Here is a 15,991-nt window from a genome sequence, read left to right as displayed (position 1 = left end):
ACCCACATAGACATTCAGCTGGTGCACTGGGGTCAGGGGTAAGCACAATTTTTGGGCGGTAGCTACTTTCATGAAATTGTGAATGCTGCCGCCATCAACTAGCACCATAACTGGATGACCATCACAAGTTTCGGCAATTCGGATAGTCTCTGGATGATATGCACCCACCGTGGCATTGAAGCTGATCTCCGTTACTCTTTCCTCCGGACCGGACTGTGGCAAATTAGTGTCCAATTCGAAGCTCTTATCCTCATTTGGTCTTTCCCGAGTTAACTCCTCCAACTCCTCTCCCCCTACTAACAACAAGTACGTTGATTTGCATTTATGGCCCTTGGAGTACTTCTCATCACAGTAATAACACAACCCATTATCCCTCCTTTGTTCAATTTCAGCAGTGGAAAGGTGTTTGTGGGTTTGGTTAACTGATGGCAGCGTGTTGGAATACTTCTCCGATGCAGTATTCATCCCCGTGGCTGGTGGGATGCAATTGGGAGAGCATAGAGGTGGAGTGCGATTTGCACCGAGTTGGGTGGGCTGGGAGCTTTCCGTGGCCTCAAATTCAGGTTGCTGCCTTGAAATTTTTGTTCATGAAGCTTGGCGCCACAGCCTCGACATACGTGCGGGGTTTATCCAGCATGAGTTCACACTTCAATGTCTCAGGTAGCCCAGCAACAAATAACGAGGCAAGCCATTCTTCACTCAACCCTGATACTTAATTTGAGAGCTCGTCAAACTGGTGCTGGTAAGTTGCCACGGTTGTGACTTGTTTGAGCTCCTTCAAGGCTGCCTTAGGGTCATGAAAGATGTTGCGGCCAAACCGAACGCAGAGCGCATCCAAGAAACTTTCCCAAGTGTGATTAATGGAATTGTTCACGCACCAACGATTCCATGTATAAGCGGGACCAGTCATGTGGAATGAAAGCATTCGTACCCTCCACGCCTTCGGCACGGCATATACTTCGAAATATTCCCAAGCCCGAAATGTTCACTCTTCCACCCCCTCTCCATCAAACATTGGTAGCTCTGTTTTCACCCCTTTTGGCCAGTGAAGCTGCTGCAAATCTTCCATAACTGCGGAGAGGTCGCTGGGTGTTCCATGCTACGGAATGAATTGTTTCAGCTTCGGCGAATCACGCAACATCTTCTCAATGTTCTTGACAGAGGTCTCAACGGAACCGAGCCGCTCTTGGTACCCCTTATTTGAGTGATTGTCTCAATCTGGCTGCGTTGCAATGCAGCGTTTTCGGAGTGAGTTTGTTTGCAAACATCCTTGAACCGTGAAATGGGAGTTCCTGATTCCATTGAGTTCGTCTCTCAATGAAAGCACCAAATTGTTAAGAATGAAATTCACAGCATAAAAATCAAAATTAGTGCAGCAAAGGCTTAGAGAAATAGAAGAAGGTATGAGATAGAGAATTGATTGTTATGAATGCAAATTACAGCAGTAACACTCCTTTCCTTCGAACTCCACCTCTAACAAACTGATTCTCTTCTTACCCCCACTCTATTCACCCCACTTCTCCTATATCCCATTCAGTCGTAACTAATTCTCCTCTTACCTTCTTATTATACTCTCACCCTCACTTCCCCATATGGTAGTCTTTAGCCCAAATAGGGGCCTTCCTCTCTCTTCCACTCTTGATTGGGCCTCTCTCTATTGCTCTTTCATTTGAGACAACCTTTACTTGGATTGGGTTATTGAATTGGGTCTAGATCTGGATTAGTGTTTGCAACATTTTTTCTAAGAGATGCTAAAATGACGTTTTCCTCCCATCTATTTGTAAAATGTACATTTTTTTTCCTTGTAATTTTTAAAAAACCTCCTCTTTAATTTATTTTAAATTTTTTGTATTAACTAATGTTAACTTTATCCATTTTTTAAGAAAAAATAAATTATTTTTACAAAAATATTATTTAACAAAAAATTTATTTTTTTTGTCATTAGATTTTGCTTACCAAAATACCCTTTAATAAAATATTTTTTTTATTGATTAAATTATATTTTTACTAAATTATTTTTTTTAAATTGATAATTAAATTATTTTTTTCTAAAATAATCTTTAATAATTTTTTAATTATTAAATTGTAATTTTACCAAAATTTTTATCAACAATTATTTTTATATTTTACTATTAATTTTCTGATATCAATATATATTATTTTAACATTAAATAAAAAAATCTTACCACCGTTAATATGTATAATAATTAATATATATTAATATCTGAAAATAATCTTACGAGATTTTTTTATTTAATATTAAAATAATATATATTGATATCAAAAAATTAATAGTAAAATATAACTTTAATTATTAACGAAAATTTTGGTAAAATCATAATTTAATAATTAAAAAATTATTGAAGGACATTTTAGAAAAAAATTAAATTTTTTAAAAATATTTTAATAAAAATACAATTTAATCAATAAAAAAAATTTATTAAAGTGTATTTTGGTAAGCAAAATTTAGTGACCAAAAAATAAAAGTTTTGCTAAAATGTATTTTTATAAAAAATAATTTCTTTTTTCTTAAAAAATGGATAAAGTTAACATTAGTTAATACAAAAAATTTAAAATGGATTAAAGAATAAGTTTTTTAAAAGTTATTAAAAAATATATATTTTACAAATAAAAGAGGAGAAAGTATTATTTTAAGTTTTAACATGTCTAAGAGAGTGGATTTTTCTCTTATTATTATTATTATTATTATTATTATTATTATTATTATTAAACCATTAAGCCTTGTAATTTATTTGGTATATAGGTCCAATTCATAAAAAGAAGGGTAAAAAATACAAATAAACCAATGGAGGATAGTTATTACATGAATAAGCCAAATTGAAGATTGATTCACGAATGAACCAAAACATACTTATATGTAATTTGAACCTATTTGATTCGAATTCCAATTGCATATAAATCGAATCTATTTGGTTCGAACTAGACACACATAATTCGAACCTAATTGGTTCGAATTACATACGAATTGGGCTATCACATAATTCGAACCTAATTGGTTCGAATTACTAAGGAATAAATGTGAATATGTTACGTGCATGAGATTGTAATTGAAATGAAACAAATTTAAAATGTTGTAATTTAAAATGTTGTATAACTGAAAATTAGAATTAAATTAAAAATATACTTTATATATGCAACTTGAGGATTATTTAATTTTATTCTTAAATTTTATTTTATTTAACTTTATTTAATTTTAATTTTATTTTATTAGGATTTAATTTTCTTTAATTAAATTGAAATAAGGATAAAATTAACACAAAATAAAATGTTGAAAATAAATCTAAACGAAATGAAATTTAACATTAAAAAATTAAGACAATTAAAGATATAAAGTATATTTTTCTCTTACAAAATTTGTAAACCAATTATTAAAAAAAAGTTAAAAAGGATTTGATTTTAAAAATATTTTTTAACAACGCATAAAATTAAAACTAAACAGAGACTAATATATTTAAAAAAAAAGCCTAATTTTTTATTACAATAAGTGATAAGTAAAGTACAAGTTATATTAGAAATTAAAAGAGTACATTAATTATAATTTAAAAAAGTTTAGAATTAATTTTAAAGATATTTTTTATAAATTTTATATAATAAATAATTTTTTCGTATATATTACACCATTTTAAATTTGTTCCATTTCAATGAATATATAATTTATTACAAATATTTTTTAATGTCAATAAAAAATTTGATTTTTATCTTTTACGTGTATATTTCTTTAGCTCATCGCTGTTTCTAGAGATTATATAGTTAAATATTGGAATTAAATTAAAAATACACTTTATATATGCAATTTGAAGATTATTTTAATTTTATTCTTAAATTTTATTTTATTTAACTTTATTTAATTTTAATTTTATTTTATTAGGATTTAATGTTCTTTAATTAAATTGAAGTAAGGATAAAATTAACACAAAATAAAATGTAAAAGTAAATTGAAACGAATGAAATTTAAGATTAAAAATCTAAGACAATTAAAGATATAAAGTATATTTTTTTCTTAAAAAATTTGTAATCAAATTATTAAAAAAAATAAAAAAAATTTGATTTTAGAAGCATTTTTTAACGAGGCATATAATTAAACCCAAGCAGATACTAATATATTAAAAAAAAACTTATTTTTTTACAATAAATAATAAATAAAATATAAGTAATCTTAGAAATTAAAAAAGTACATTAATTATAATTTAAAAAAGTTTAGAATTAATTTTAAAGATATTTTTTATAAACTTTATATAATAAATAATTTTTCTGTATATGTTACAACATTTTAAATTTGTTTCATTTCAATTACAATCCCATGCACGTAACATTCACACTTATTCTTCAGTGGTTCGAATTATGTGATAGCTCAATTTGTGTGTAATTCGAATAAATTAGGTTCAAATTATGTGTGTCTAGTTCGAACCAAATAGGTTCGATTTATATGCAATTGGAATTCGAAGCAAATAGATTCGAATTACATTTAAGTATACTTTGGCTCATTTATGAATCAATCTTTAATTTGGCTTATTCATGTAATAACTATTCTCCATTGGTTTATTTGTGTAATAACTATTTTAAAGAAATCAATTGAACCCAAGTAAAAACGGGCGTGGAGTCTGGAGAGCTTTCATTAGTATGCGGGTCGGAAACAGAACCAAAGCTGACAAAATTGAGAGGACTATTTCCGCAGAGTTAACAAACTCCCTCAAACTTAGACAACAGCCAAAGTGCGAATCACTAAAATGTTGTCATCCTCAACCTCAAGGATCACTTTCATTTTTAGGTATTCTCTTCTCCAAATCCCTAATTTTGTTTGCTTCCCTTCCTCTTCATCTTCATTCTCATCCCTTCACTCTCATTCTACTCGCCAAGTTGATGAAGCTGTTGATTCCTTCACTCGCATGCTCTCTATGCGTCGCCCTCCATCCATCATCCAATTCACCAAGATTTTGGGATCTCTTGCCAAGACCAACCATTTCCCCACCGCCATTTCCCTTTTTCAGCAATTGCAAGCCAGGGGAATCGCTCCCAATTTATTTACTTTGAATATCCTAATCAATTGTTGCTGCGAAATGGGTCGTATGACGCTTGCTTTCTCTGTATTGGCCAAGATTTTCAGAATGGATTATCAACCTAATACGGTAACATTGACAACAATCCTGAAAGGTCTCTATCTCTGTGGTAGTGTTGAAAAAGCACTGCACTTTCATGACAGAGTGCTGGCTCATGGATTTCAGCTTAATCAAGTCACATATGGGACCTTGATCAATGGACTCTGTAAGACCGGACACACATCAGCTGCTATTCAAGTGTTGAGAAAGATCCCACGGTATGGCATTGCTCCTGATGTCTTCATGTACAGCGCAATTATAGATAGCCTCTGCAAGGATACACTTGTAAGTCAGGCTTTTCATTTATTTTCTGAAATGCTTGCTAAGGGAGTTTCACCTAATGTTATCACATACAATTCTCTCATTTTTGGATTGTGTCTTGTGGGTCAATTTAAGGAAGTCATTGATTTGCTAAGTGATATGGTGCTTAAAAACATTACTCCTAATGTATGTACCTATAATACTTTGATTGATGGGCTATGCAAGGAAGGAAAGATCAAAGATGCTAAGAGTGTATTGCCTGTAATGGCAAAACATGGTGTGAAACCAAATGTGGTTACTTATAACAGCTTAATGGATGGATATTGTTTGGTTAATCAGGTAAATAAGGCAAAATATATATTCAACACAATGGCCCAAAGTAGAGTGTCACCCAATGTTCGAAGTTACAATATCATGATTAATGGCTTCTGCAAAAGTATAATGGTTGATGAAGCCTTGAATCTCTTTGAAGAAATGCGTCGTAAGTACTTGGTTCCAAACACGGTAACTTACAACACTCTTATTGATGGCTTGAGCAAATCAAATAGACTCTCTTGTGCTTTGGAGCTTCTTGTCAAGATGGACGAAAGAGGTCCACCCGCTGATGTAATCACTTACAATTCCTTGTTGGATGGGATGTTCAATATCAAACAAGTTCACAGGGCACTTATGTTATTCAAGCAAATGAAAGAGAGTGGCATTGATCCAAATATATACACTTACAACATACTTATAGATGGCCTATGCAAAGGTGGAAGACTTATAGATGCAATAGAGATTTTTGAAGATCTTTCCGTTAAAGGCTATCGTCCAAATGTGAGGACATACAGTATTATTATCAATGGGCTCTGCAAAGAGGGCTTGTTTGAAGACGCATTGGCACTCTTGTCACAAATGGAAGGCAATGGTTGCTTACCAGATGCTGTGACTTTTGAAATTGTTATTCGTGCTTTGTTTGAAAAAGGTGAGAATGACATGGCGGAGAAACTTCTTCGGGAAATGGTTGCTAGAGGCTTATTGAATTGATAAAAGAAGGTAAGATACATCAACTCAAATTGAAATTACATCTCATTGTTGCTGAATATGTATCATAGTTTTGTAAATTCTGTGTCTGTTGGATAAGAGGACTTTGGCAATGCCATAACATTAATTAATTTTGCACTTTCGAGTTTTGCAGTTGCTATCATCCTTTTTAATTCCACTACTTTATTGATTCTTTAGATGATATTCCTAGTTATAGCTTACAGATTTAGCGTTTAAGATCTCTTTATAGCAATAGAGTGTTCTTTACTGTTATTCTATGAGATCATGTATTTATCATGCTACAAACTAAGCAAAACTAAGAAGATTGGAAATTTTGTTTTGTTGTTTGTTGTTTGTTCTCTGCTATTCTAAAATGCATGTCCCCTCTTTTCATCAACCTAAGCAACATCGAGTCAAGGTTAATATGGTTTAGTTATCTCAAGATTTTTGGCCATTTTCTTAATTAATGCTACTCAGTTGCATTGCTTAGAAATTGCTTCTGCTGAAAATATGTACATTATGAAATACTTTTTCGGAGAATGTTTTTCTGTTAATTCTTAGATAAATTACTTCATTATTTCTTGTGTAGACATTATTCCATTGTCTCTAAGTCTCTGTTCATTAGCATTTTAAAAAAAGTTACTGGCTTGGAGTTTTGTTATATGGTGTTTGTGATGGGGGTGTTAAAAGTGAAACAATACAGAATTCTGAGTGTTTGCTAATTTTGCCTCCAAATACTAATTTTCCCTGCACATATCCTTCCAATTCCTAATTTTCGATCATCATCATTCAATCATAATTTTTCTCTCCAAATAATTCAACTATTCATATTGTTATAGAATTTATATTCAAGAATACTATCTTCTTCCAATTCTGCAGAATCTATTCTGCTTTCTTTGTTGCAAAAAAATGTTAATACATTGATGAAGATACTGTAATATGGCAAAATGATCAAAGAATTAAAGAATCATTGAATTGCTCTATGATAACTCTAAGTACATGCATTTTAGTTGCAATTGATGACATGAAATCTCATAATATAATCTCATCGAAGCAAGCAAGCCCCCTTCCCAAAAACAATAATAAAAAAAATTTCAGCATCAAATAAACAAAAATTCATATACATGAATTTTGTTGAACTATTAATCTAAAATAGAGCAGCAGCCAACAAAACAAAAAAGCTTGGAACACCAAAACGAATGAGTCCTGTTGCACTTGATGCTTCAGCAGGGAACCAAACATTTTAGGGTCTAGCTTTATATCTGAAACCAGCAAATGTAGTTTGAATTTTTGTTATTACACATGTATCAATGAGTCTCCAATAAATGTAAAATTAACAAACTAATTGATTTGAAATTAGTAATAAATTAATTTATTATTGGATAAATTTATTCATTACTATGCATTATTAAAAAATATAGATATATTTATTGCTTTGTATTTGTATCGGTAAAGTATTAGTAACGTTTGTTTTGACGTACTGAGACTCAGACTCAGTATCATGTTTGTTGGTTCAGAGACTAGTACTAAAATTTCTGTCTCTGTCTCCAAAATTTCAGTATTTCAGTACTTCCAAAAAGTAGGGACACAGGGGACTAAAATTTTTAGAGATCGATACTGAAACTTTAATAACATTTTATACCTAAAATACCCTCATTTCAATTAATTAATTCCAATTTTACCCTTTGTACAAATTAAGTTAGAGTTTCATTCTTGTTTTAATTTCTGTCTCTCATTTTGCACCAAACAGAATACTGAGATTTATTTCAATCTCTGTCTCTTAGTTTCTGTCTCTTAGTCTCAGTCTTTCCGTCTCTCTGTCTCTCCACTAAACGCAAGTTCTAACGTCTAGGTTAACTCCTAGTTCTATTTCCAATGTTTGAAACAACATGTTTTATCTCTAAACATATTTATTTTGTCCTATTTTAATTTTCTAGTCAAAATTATTTTTTTTAAAATACACTTTTTCTATTATGATTTTTTTTAGGTAGCAACAAATATCGTAATTAGAGTGATTATAGTGGTGGTGGTTTTAATATTTTGAAAGTGAAAATAACAGAAGAATAAAAGAAATAAGAAAGCAATAATAGTGAAAAAATAATATTTTTGAAAAAATATTAGTTTCGACCAAAAATTTAAAATAGAATGAAATAAAATATTTGTGGAAAAAAAAATGTTTTAAGCGTTATGAACTAAAATAAAATTTAACTGAAATTTTAAAGTCTAAAATAATACTTTTGCCTTGCATAAATTATCCATGAAAGGATTCTAGTAATTTTTTCTCATCTACTTTGAGAGAATTTAGTTATTTTCAAATCCAAAAGATGTGTTTTTTCTATTTTTTAAGAAATAATTTTAAAAATTAACTTTAGATAAATATATTTTTCATATATAAATTACTTTAAAACTGCTTAAATTTTATTAACCTTGTTCACAAAAATTTCAAAATTCAATGCTTTTTTTAGATATGAAAATTTCAATGCTTCAAACACAATAGTACTGGTTGATCATTTATCTGATACTGGTGGGCTTTGTACTGTAATAAAAACAAAATAACACAAGTTGAATGTTAAAATCAAGTCATCCATCAAATGAACAAAATTTGAAGAATACAAATTATAGACATTATGTTATTAATTCAAAATTTCAACTACATTGTGCGAAAGCTCAACACAAGTACACAACTCAGTGAACATTATATAATGCATATATTGATTGGGTGAAAACGGGGATAATATAATAGGGAACGATTCCACAAACTATAAAATGTTCATCTATTTGTTTTAATTTGTTTAATTAGTAGGTTGTAGCTATAATGGTTTTGTTCTCTTAATTTGATTATGGATCTTTCAATGAAAAATGCAATTTCTCGGTTGTTAAATTTCTAAACCAAGAAAAAAGATATAATAATGAAAATGTTACTATGAATAAAAGAAAAAAAATTATAAAAATAATTAATATTCCTATTCAGTTCAATTAGATATCCTTTAAAAATTGTTCTTTATTCAACTTTTTATTACAATATTTAAAAAAAAAGAAAAATTCACTCCCATTCTCCTGAAAGATGCTAAAAAGACACTCTTTTCCCTTCTATTTATAAAATATATATTTTCCTTTTCTTATAAGTTATAACTTTTAAAAAACCTACTCTTTAATCCATTTTAAATTTTTTGTGTTAACTAATGTTAACTTTATCTATTTTTAAATAAAAAATAAATTATTTTTTACAAAAATATCTTTTAGCAAAAATTTTATTTTTTTGTCATTAAATTTTGCTTACCAAAATATGCTTTAATAAATTATCTTTTATTAATTAAATTGTATTTTTACTAAAATATTTTTTAAAAATTTAATTTTTTTTAAATATCCTTCAACAATTTTTTAATTATTAAATTATGATTTTATCAAAATTTTCGTTAACAATTATAGTTATATTTTATTATTAATTTTTCGATATCAATATATATTATTTTAATATTAAATAAAAAATCTGGTAAAATTATTTTCAGATATCAATATATATTAATTGTTATACATATTAACAGTGATAATATTTTTTTATTTAATGTTAAAATAATATATATTGATATCATAAAATTAATAATAAAATATAAAAATAATTGTTAATAAAAATTTTGATAAAATTATAATTTAATATTTAAAAAATTATTGAAGGATATTTTAAAAAAATTAATTATCAATTTTTTTAAAAAATATTTTGGTAAAAATATAATTTAATCAATAAAAAAATAATTTGTTAAAGGATATTTTGGTAAGTACAATTTAATGGAAAAAAATAAAATTTTTGCTAAATGATATTTTTGTAAAAATAATTTTTTAGATAAAGTTAATATTAATATAATATAAAAAATTTAAAATAAATTAAAGAGGAGATTTTTTAAAAGTTATAAGAAAAGAAAATATATATTTTACAAATAAAAAAATATTATTTTAATATCTTTTAAAAGAGAAGAATAAATTTTTTTTATTTATAAAAATAGTTAAAATTATTCAATGATTTTATATTTTTTATTAAATTATTTAATATAATATATATTAATATTATAATTATTATTAAAAAATATTTTTACGTGAATAACAACCGACTAATAATGCTGTTAATGAATTAACCATGACGTTAAAGAAATGTTTGCATATGAGACCATTAATTTATAGATTTGGATCCTCTAAAGTTTGAATTTTACTCTAGAGAATAAAGTGTGATCTTATACACTTGAATAATTTTTTTTTATATTTATTTTTTGTCCCACCTATAAAATCAATAATAAAAGATCACATTTTATTCTCTAAAATAAAATTTAAACTTTAGAGAATCTATAACTTCTTATTAGTTTTTTTTGGTGACTCAATTTCTTATTAGTTTAAAGATGATCAACTGCTATTTAACTACATGGGTTTTCCTAAATGAATTTATTCAAAGAAAAAATTGATGATAAAGATTCACATCTACTTATTAATTGAAAATTGTTAAATAATTAATATATTTAATTAAATTATTATCTAATAATTAATTAGTTAGAAGACACTCACCAAAAAAAAAAAATTAGTTAGAAGACGAATGTTTACCAATCCTATGTGGCTGAGAAAGAAGCTACGTGGCAGCCCATGGACCCTTAACAATTTCCTCCACAGTATTACGTGGCAAAACCCACATCTCACACTAGCAATAGCATCGAACTTGGTTAGTTATTACAACTTGCAGCGCACGTTAGAAACCAACCACCCTTGTTCACGTAAAAAGGCGCGAACGTAACAATAACCCGTAACACTCAAAATAGATTCAAACATAGTTTCCTTTCTCTTCTATCATCTCCTTCGTTACGATGTTATCCGGGTCGGGTTCATCGGTGATGTGGTTTCGGAAAGGTCTTCGGATCCACGACAACCCGGCGCTACAACTTGCTTCACAAGGCGCGTCTCATCTCTACCCGCTATTCGTGGTGGACCCGCATTATATGGAGCCTGACCCGACCTCATTCTCGCCCGGTTCGTCGCGCGCGGGTCTTAACCGCATCAAGTTCTTGCTGGAGAGTCTTGTGGACTTGGATCTCAGCCTCAAGAACCTTGGCTCGCGTTTATTGGTTCTTAAGGGTGACCCTGCCGAAGTTCTCATTCGCTGCTTGAAGGAGGTGGCTACTGCATTTTCTCCTTCGACATTCTTATGTCATTCAATTGTTCATGTTTATGCTGCATCTGATTATAAATTGTCATATCGCAAGAGGAACTGAATTTCATAATCACTGCTTGAATGTATGATAATTTGATGGTATAGAATTGTTCAGTGTATCAAAATTAAACTGATTTAGGGTTTAATTACTCAATGCAAATAATTTTCACGAAGACATTTAAATCGTTGTTGTTAAGTAGATAAAAGAAATTGGTTGTTTCTTAGATAATGAGCATGAAAGCTTATTGGATGAGTTTTACATTTACAGTTCACGAAAATTAAACTCAAAATAATATTATATAATTATTTTCAAACACAAATTAGTTTGAATAACAAAAATAGGTTTCTTTCCTTATCTTTGTTTTATAAGGGTATTTAGCTTTTTCACTTTCTTTATTTTTTATTTCTCCCTTTTGGAATCATTCTGAGGATAGAGACAAACTTTAAGGTATTTATTTCTGTTTGTTCTTTTGCTTGAAGCAGTGGAACGTCAGAAAGCTATGTTTTGAGTATGACACTGAGCCATATTATCAGGCTCTAGATACTAAAGTAAAGGTAATGTTTGCTTGGATTTTGGCCTCTTGATCAACCAACTCCTTATTGTTTATTCATTTTTCATTTTTAATTTTTCTTTTGTCAGAACTTTGCACTTGGAGCTGGGATTGAGGTTTTCTCTCCTGTGAGTCACACACTCTTCAATCCCACAGAAATTATAGAGAGGGTAAATTTAATACTTGAACAATACTCTGCAATTTAACAATTGATGAATTTTATTTGAATTAGTGAATAGTCCCTCAACAATGTTCGCATTATGGTTCTCTTAACTGATGATTCATTTGTCCATCTTCTTCTGTTACTGCCAAAATTAGAACGGAGGGAAGCCACCACTTACTTATCAATCATTCACCAAAATTGCGGGGCAACCACCGCCACCTCTCACAATCACACACTCTTCTCTTCCTCCCATTGGTATTCTTGGGAGCTGTGATATTTCTGAGGTTCCTACAATTGAAGACCTTGGATATGGAGATGCTAAACAGGTACATATCATTTTTTAGATTAGATTAGCTCTCTTCACGAGCACCAAATGAGATATGTTAAATTCAGGATGAATTCTCTCCTTTCAAAGGCGGTGAATCGGAAGCGTTGAAGAGGCTGGCAGAATGCATGAAAGACAAGGTAATTTCAGCATTCTAGCATTAGAGAATGAAAAGTTGCAAGCTCCATGCTGTGATGTCACTTCATCATTAACATATAAAGTTGCTGTTTGTTGCTGAAAGATCAAATGCATGTAATTTGTAATAACGTACTTCTATAGCTTGTTTTATCTGAACCCTTTTTTTTTGGTTAAATATGATTTTAGGCATGGGTCGCAACGTTTGAGAAACCAAAGGGTAATCCATCTGCATTTCTTAAGCCCGCAACAACTGTTTTATCACCTTACTTAAAAGTAAGTCAAATTATGTAATATTGAATTTTCAACTTGACCTTTTCTGTTCTTTTCAATTGCAAATCATGACATAATCTCGAGATTCTTTCTGTATTTCTTGCTTTTTATTAATTTCCTGGGCAGTTTGGTTGTCTTTCCTCCAGATATTTCTACCGGCAGATTCAAGATGTCTATGAAACCATGCCGAAGCATACATCACCACCTGTGTCTCTTCTAGGACAGGTAAATGGTATTTCCCCAATTTAAGTCTTGCATTGTTTTCCAAGATCTATATATCTTGAAGAAACTGAAGCTGTTACCTGTTGTCAACATTTCCAGTTATTGTGGAGAGACTTCTTTTACACAGTAGCTTTTGGAACTCCAAACTTTGATAGGATGAAAGACAACAAGATATGCAAACAGGTAGAATAAATGTTTGCTAATGTATATTGCATACGAATATTTAACTTTGATTCAATGATAAGGATTGTTTATTTGGATATAAAAACACTTCCACATCTAAAGATAGATTTGGCTAACTGGTTATCTGGCCCTTATGTTTATTCTTCAAGATTTTATTATTTTGTGTTGTACTTGTTATTGTTGATATGTTGAATATTTTTGTCAACAACTATGAGTTTGTCCTCAGATCACTACTTCTTTGTCAAAAGCCAACGTGACACAATTTCTTAATAGATACGAATATTGTTTGAAAAATATTGTTGTAGATTCCTTGGAAGGATGATGATAAACTGTTAGAGGCTTGGAGGGATGGTCGCACAGGATTTCCATGGATTGATGCTATCATGGTCCAGGTTTGAGCTTTGACATCCATTTTAAATGATGCATTGAGAAGCACTAGTTCTATTATTGCAAACTATTCAAATTACTAGTGTGAATGAAAAAAACAAAGCATGATATTCTCAAAAGAGTCAACAATTTGTTATTTTCAGTTGGTAAGAACCAATATATAAAGGATTGTAGCTTTTAGGCGAAAGTTAAATTCGGTTTGGAAGAGATAAAGTGGGACATGTGCGCGTACGCATATGTGTGAAGAGTATGAAGACTAAGCTCAATTTCACAGTCTTGGCTTAATATATGAAATCTCCTTGAGAACCCATCTTAGGAATGCAGTGCTCTAATGGATAATATTGGCCATCTCTATTCTCACTCGGGGATACATATGAATCCATCTTTTCTTCTGTTGTAGCTACGTCAATGGGGTTGGATGCATCATCTGGCACGTCATTGCGTTGCGTGTTTTCTAACTCGAGGTGATCTGGTATACGATTTCAATCCTTTAGACATGCTGAACTTTCTATGCTCCCTTATTCTGTACCAATGTTGTTTGTATTTGCTGACAGTTTGTTCACTGGGAGAGAGGACGTGATGTCTTTGAGAGGCTTCTGATCGATGCAGATTGGGCTATTAATAATGGAAACTGGTTGTGGCTCTCATGTTCTTCCTTCTTTTATCAGGTATGAATTATACATTGCTAGTTGTTAGTTTCAACTTTCAAACTTGTAAATAGAATCTTTAGTGCATCCATTTCTTTCTCTATTTTTTTGTCTTATCTATAATTCTGAGTGTTAATCTTCATCTTAGGTTTCTAAAGTGAATATAGTATAATATTGTAGATGTCTTGGATTTATGTCAGCTTTCTTTTTTTCCCCTGTTAATGCTCACTGGCGCTCCTTCTTGAATTAGTTTTCGTCTAGTTTCCTTTTTGTTTTTCTGACAATGATGCTCGTTGGTGATCCTTCCTATCTGTATTTTGTTATTAGTTATTGAAATTTCAGAGCTTGAATCTTGTATTTTGCACTCACGTCTTTTCTTGTGTATTGCATCATATGACCAGTATAATCGTATTTACTCCCCGACATCCTTTGGTAAGAAGTATGACCCTAATGGTGACTACATTAGGCACTTTCTGCCTGTCTTAAAAGGTATGATTAGCATTGCTTTGTGTTCTATCATGTCAGTTTTCGCCAAATAAGGTGACGTGTTAATAAGAAATTATTTAAGCAGATATGCCGAGGCAGTACATATATGAACCATGGAGTGCTCCTCTAAGCATTCAGACCAAAGCAAATTGTATTATTGGCAAAGACTACCCAAAGCCAGGTCAGTTCTGCTGCTTCGGTTAGTGAATGTTCGATAAGGCTTTATAGTTTACACTGCAAGTCATGCGTATCCTGCTTTGTATGTTTTCTGATTTATCATCGATGTTACTTCCTCTAGGTAGTTTGAAGTTTCTCAAAAGATCACTATCTGGGTGTGATTATATTCTACAAATGTATGGATGTTAATGGCCAGAAAGGATAACTTGAATACTTTTCCTATTCAAATTTAACATCTCTGTTGTTGGACAGAACTGTACGAGGTTCCATATTATCCCTTTCTTATTCTCCAAGGGTTTTGTTTCAGTTGTTTTGCATGATTCCGCGAGTAAAGAGTGCAAAAGGAAAATGGGCGAGGCGTATGCACTGAGCAAAGAACTGGATGGTGTTGTTAATGAAGATGATCTGAAAATCTTGAGAAGGAAACTAGATGAGGGTAAAGAACAAGAGACAAAAGCCAAGAGATCTAGAAACACATCTGGTTTAGCCTAGTGAAATTTCACAACCTAATTTCCCCCCGTCTCTTTCTGATAGCTTGTTGTGGATTTCAAGATTATGCATGTTTAGAATGTTGTTTTGCCTTTTAATCACATCGTTGTGTTGTAGTGAATAGCCGCATATATGCTAATTGTAGTAGTCAGGGGAACGTTGGTAATACCATGAGAGGTTGTATTCTAACTTTACAAACTAGTTAGTATTTAGAGAATGTTATAATATTGTATGAACATTAAACAGGGGGACACCATCTTTGTAATTTTATAGTTGTGTGTACTGTATTCAACTGAATTAACTTGCTTTAATGTGGAGTATCTTTCTTGGATTGATTTGACCTCTAAAAAATGGTAAAGATCTC

General features: G+C 30.6%; 2 protein-coding genes across 4 annotated transcripts; both read left to right on the top strand.

The window, feature by feature from the left end:
- Window positions 1–4,668: 4,668 nt before the first annotated feature.
- LOC107619235 (uncharacterized) lies at window positions 4,669–6,714 on the top strand. 2 transcript variants are annotated; one of them, XM_088499591.1, is made up of 2 exons: window positions 4,777–4,994; window positions 5,267–6,514. In XM_088499591.1, the coding sequence occupies exons 1-2, from the start codon at window positions 4,882–4,884 to the stop codon at window positions 6,402–6,404; spliced, it is 1,251 nt and encodes a 416-aa protein (XP_088355717.1). In that variant the 5' UTR covers window positions 4,777–4,881; the 3' UTR covers window positions 6,405–6,514. The 2 variants fall into 2 exon arrangements, with proteins under 2 accessions (XP_016176974.1, XP_088355717.1); XM_016321488.3 differs by having other exon boundaries at window positions 4,669–6,714.
- Window positions 6,715–11,143: 4,429 nt separating this feature from the next.
- On the top strand, window positions 11,144–15,938 carry UVR3 (DNA photolyase family protein). Of its 2 annotated transcripts, none has more exons than XM_016321529.3 (14): window positions 11,144–11,551; window positions 12,073–12,144; window positions 12,230–12,310; window positions 12,459–12,629; window positions 12,697–12,768; window positions 12,953–13,039; window positions 13,163–13,261; window positions 13,358–13,441; window positions 13,747–13,833; window positions 14,229–14,300; window positions 14,383–14,496; window positions 14,877–14,964; window positions 15,047–15,142; window positions 15,446–15,938. In XM_016321529.3, the coding sequence occupies exons 1-14, from the start codon at window positions 11,246–11,248 to the stop codon at window positions 15,628–15,630; spliced, it is 1,614 nt and encodes a 537-aa protein (XP_016177015.1). In that variant the 5' UTR covers window positions 11,144–11,245; the 3' UTR covers window positions 15,631–15,938. The 2 variants fall into 2 exon arrangements, with proteins under 2 accessions (XP_016177015.1, XP_020968242.1); XM_021112583.2 differs by having other exon boundaries at window positions 11,156–11,551; window positions 12,070–12,144.
- Window positions 15,939–15,991: the final 53 nt, after the last annotated feature.

This window comes from Arachis ipaensis, chromosome B9, assembly GCF_059453495.1.
Source record: "Arachis ipaensis isolate K30076 ecotype BB chromosome B9, ASM5945349v1, whole genome shotgun sequence".
NCBI classification, from domain to species: Eukaryota; Viridiplantae; Streptophyta; class Magnoliopsida; order Fabales; family Fabaceae; genus Arachis; species Arachis ipaensis.
The sequence above is the reverse complement of the archived record's forward strand: the minus strand, read 5'-3'. Positions and strand labels throughout refer to the sequence as shown.